The 4,622-nt window shown below is 38.3% G+C and overlaps 1 protein-coding gene across 1 annotated transcript in view; it reads left to right on the top strand.

Moving 5' to 3' along the window:
* Plcb1 (phospholipase C beta 1) overlaps positions 1–4,622 on the top strand; it is a 691,541-nt gene that overhangs the window by 469,398 nt on the left and 217,521 nt on the right. The window contains exon 8 of the mRNA XM_005365666.3: positions 1,971–2,029. Within this exon, the coding sequence (XP_005365723.1) occupies positions 1,971–2,029 (59 nt within the window). The remainder of the gene's footprint in view (positions 1–1,970; positions 2,030–4,622) is intronic.

The raw sequence follows: 4,622 nt of genomic DNA, 5'->3' as shown, positions 1-4,622 counted from the left end.
ACTCCATCTTCACACCTTGAGTGTGCTTTGCTGTGTACTCCATCTTCACACCTTGGGCGTGCTTTGCTGTGCACTCCATCTTCACACTTTGCCCTTCGTTGTGCTGAACAAACTGAAATGCTCAGACATGTTCACTGTCACTTGTCTGGCAAAAGCTTTGGAATAGGAAGGACAGAACCATGCAGTTCCTGTCATTGGCTTCACTGGTATCCCATGAGTTCCTGTTGCACACCCACCAGCACGGAGTGAATGCTGCAAGCCTGAGTTTGAACCACAGTATTGTAAGAGAATTAGTAGATAAATATGCCAGCAAATGCACTTGAAAATGGAAAGAGGCACTGTTCAAAATAGAACAGGTGCTGGCTCTGAGGAGAAGAAAAGTCTGTTCTACAAAACGGACAGTGCCCAGAGGCCTGGGCCTAGGGAAGAGTATGACCAGCTAAGGAATGACTGTTTCATACACTCGGTGTAAAGAGGAAGCAGCAAGATGGACTTACAAGACATGAGAATATATTTTTCCCCTTTGTGAGCATTTCTAAGCTTATCTTTCCTTGATACAATCTTGTGAAATACAATGATCAAAACGTTTTACTTCGTCTTCTACATCTAGTTAAGTGAGAGAAGAAACATAGAATGAAGCTGAATAGAAAAAATTCAAATCCATCAATCAATTCTCTGTAAATTGCAATTTTCTGAACAATTGGATTCTGACAATCCAGTCAATAAGCATAAATTGAGTCTTTATAATTTACTATGTCTATTATAGGCTTAAATTTTCAGTCCAATAGCAACTGGAGACATTTTAGAAGGAAAATGAGATTCAAACAGTAGGAGTGATGTTTAAATTGGGGGAAAAAATACTTCTCTTTAGCAAATTAAATGTAATGGCAATTTTCTGAAAACAAACTGAAGATATTTTAAGATATAATCAACCTCCATTATAGTTTTGAAAGGTCATTATTCATTGTAAACTATAAATTATTTGGAGGACTTGTAGAATTCAAATGCTTTTTTTTTAAACTACAAAGACCCAAGGCCATTTCAGAGCCAGGAAATAAATAGTTCTATGAGCTGTCTACAGCACATCAAAATGAATTTTCAAAAACCCTTATGGTAATTTCCTATGTACAGAAAAGTAGGTATAAGAACTAGTCACTTGTTAGCTAACAGATTCTGACGGTGTTGCTTAGGGGTATTTTACACATTCCACAGAGGCAAAGGGGTTATGTAAATGGTTGATAAGTCTGCATAAATGGGAGTCGGCTTCCTAGCCAGCCGTCATTCAAACTGGACTTAATTGTGTTCTGTAAATAGACACATTACCAGAAATGCTGTGGATATCCTGTTGAGATTTTTTAAACATTATCTTTGCGCACATTGTTAGGAATAATTAATGCACTTGAACTTGTACCCCGGCTGACAGGCTCTGCCAGAATGGCACAGTACAGTACTGTAGAAGGTTTTCCTTCAGAGAGTACAGTCACTAGCCTCAAGTTACCCTAATTGGTGAAAAGTGATTCGGTACCTAAAATGAGACAAAGCAATTACTGTCCTTCTATTAATAACCCAAACATATTTTCCGGTGAGACCTGTGAAAACCTTTCCATATTCAGAAAATTACTATTCTACCCACAAGCTCTCTGAGAACTGAAAATAATTTATCAGCACTAAATTCCCTTGATTTAAGGGTTATTAACTTAAAAGGGCTTGGTGACATTTGGAATTGCTTTGTAGTCTTGGCATGACAGTGGCCTGTGGGACTGCATTTTAATGAAAAAAAATAAGAAATAAACCCATATATTTGTTTTAGATATAAATTTTACCACAGTGAATAGGTAGGTGTGTATTAAATACACAGGGAGACAGTTATCTTCTAGTTAAAGATTTGCACATATCTTACTAAGAAATGTTTTGGGGTTTATAAAGGAACATCTCTGTGTAACTGTAGTTAATTGCCTTATTTCCTGAAGATAAATCAGAATTATGGCCATTTTACGGCTGTGGTTCTTAAAATCACTGTATCAAAATTGTATTTCAAACTACACAAGAACTCAGTATATAATGAGCAATTTATTTGTAGTGATTCCATGGACTCTGGCTAATTCAACTTTTGTTTCATGGTTCTATGACAAAAATATTACAGAGTGCTGAATGTCTAAAATTTACTGGATAATAACGTAATATATATGTACATACATGGAATTGGAGAGGTGACTAAGCAATTAAGAGTACTTACTGCTCTTCTAGAGGACCCTAGTTTGATTCCCAGCACCCACATGGTGGCTTACAACTATAACTCCACTCCCAAGGAATCTGATACCTTCGTCTGGTCTGTGGGCACTAGATACACACATGGTACGCAGACATACATACAGGCAAAACACCCATACACATGGAATAAAATGATTTAAAAGGCAATGGTAATCATGATGATAAATCTATAGGCTTTACTGGAGACTGCTTCAATAAAATGTAGTCTAATACTCTTGGAATATTAAATACAAGTTCATAGTAAAATGATTCTTTAACTACTCCAATGTGTGACAAAGATAAAAAGCACCGTCTATAGCAAATCTGCAGAAGTGCACCAGAGTAACACAGAGACGTGGGATAGGACCTTGCTTTAGTGCACTGGGCTTTGGTCAAACAGGTAAAATGAACCTGTGCTTACCTCTTCACCAAATCCAGGGAGAGAAAGAGAAGGTGTGTGAATGAGGTCAGTGAAATACAGACTCATTTCACCTGGAAAAATCTGAGACTTGCCTGGAGCGGGCAGTAAATATCTCCAAGATGCTTGCACCTTACTTTTCAATGATAATAATTTATTTCAATTATTATATGGAATACTTTTTTCTCCTGTTTTCACCCATTGATTCTGAAGACCTTGGGTCAGTTGGGCAGGAGAGCAACGAGATGAAGAAAGCCAGCTTCACGGAAAAGCGTTCCATGTGCTAAGTTTCACCATGCAATGAAAATAATATTGCACTTATTCAGGTTATCTCACTATTTGTCCATTGTAATTGAAAGTCCTAGTTCACAGCTAAAAAACAATGGCTAGATTTTAGTAAAATATGTCTATGAAAGTATATGTCTGCCCACAAGTGTGGTTAAGCCTGCTTTTCCGAAGGAAGTACAATATTCAGCCCATGATAGCCCTGTTGAATTTAGTAAATATTCTGTAGCTGCTGTATTCCACACACTGGAAACTAAGCAGTCAGCATGCAAAGTTCTTGCCTGGGCCCAAGAAGCAGAGCTAATTCTGCAGCTGAGGACAGGATACAGTCAGGAGTGTTGAAACATGAGATGAGCAGAGTGAGACAGGAGTACATGGTCAGGAGAAAACACAGTCCATATGGAAAGTATGGCTATTCAGGGAGATACAAGAAAAGAGGGATCAGGAAAGTCAAGGAAGACCACTATTGATATCCTTAGGTAAGATGGCTTTCTGTGCCTGCCAGCTGTGGTTAGAGAGCTAGATTTAATAGGAGAGTGGGGGGTCCCGCTTGGAGAATACTTGAGTTGGCCAACTGTACCATTAAATATTTTTTTGCAGATGATTTGAAATAGTCTTCTCCCAGTCAAATAGTTGGGTAAATAGAGTCATTTTGACTATCTAGAAAAGATGTGTGTGCCTAACTCAGCCCAAAATTGGCATCCTCCAGGCAAAGGTATTTCTTTTCAAAAACAAAATGGAATTCTGGGATTCTGCAACCAGGTTGTTCATCTCTCCAGTTTATGAGTGGCAAAGCACCAATAAAGCCCTTCAGCAAAATTTTCCACTGCTGTTGGATTTGAGTCCTTGAGCTCATGATTTCAAAGCTCTGTCTAAGGAGACCAAGTCTGTTAGAATAAAGATCTTTTGTGTGTTCTTACGTCGTCTTTTGTTTTCTAAAATTCATTTTTGTAAAATATTATTTTCACCCCTATAAATGGACTTAACCAAAAAAATATTACTTCATTTTTTTTTCATTCCACAAACATGGGGCCTCTACTGTCTGCCAAGTGGTGAGGTAAATTTTCTGGTCTGTTAGCAAGCAGTATACAATTTCAGACAATGATTTTTTTTTTAAGTTTTCTATTAAAATACAGCTAAAATACATGAATACGTTTAAAAGGAAGGGTGTTTCTTTGTTTTAGGGGCTTGAAAATAAAAATAATCATTGAAGCACATACCTGAAATAGGGAGCCGCATGAAAAATTCCTTCCTGTTAACAAAGGCTCAAAGACATGCTTCCGGTTTCCATGGCAGCCCAGCTAAACAGAAAACATACGCTGTAGAAGTGGCCTTTTATATTAATGACTTGCTTCCCAAACAATAGGACAATGAGCAATCAGTAGCAGATGATGACTAGTGTTGTCCTGCCTATGAAAAGCGTCTTACGATCAAATAGCGTAAGCCAGTACTCCTCATGGCCTCGGCATCAATTCCTGCCCTGCCTGAGTTCCTGCCCTGACTTTCTTCATTGATAGACCTTTACCTGGAAGTGTAAAATGAAATAAACCTTTTGAAGAAAAAAAAAAACAGAGAGAGAGAAGGAGGGAGTAGGGAAGGAAAGAGGGGGGGAGGGAGGAAGGAAGGAAGAGAGGGAAGGAGGGAGGGAGGAAGGAAGGAAGGAAGGAAG

The sequence above is a fragment of the Microtus ochrogaster genome, unplaced genomic scaffold (assembly GCF_000317375.1).
Source record: "Microtus ochrogaster isolate Prairie Vole_2 unplaced genomic scaffold, MicOch1.0 UNK3, whole genome shotgun sequence".
Classification (NCBI taxonomy): Eukaryota; Metazoa; Chordata; class Mammalia; order Rodentia; family Cricetidae; genus Microtus; species Microtus ochrogaster.
Note: the sequence above shows the minus strand (reverse complement) of the source record. Positions and strands in the feature narration are given on the sequence as shown.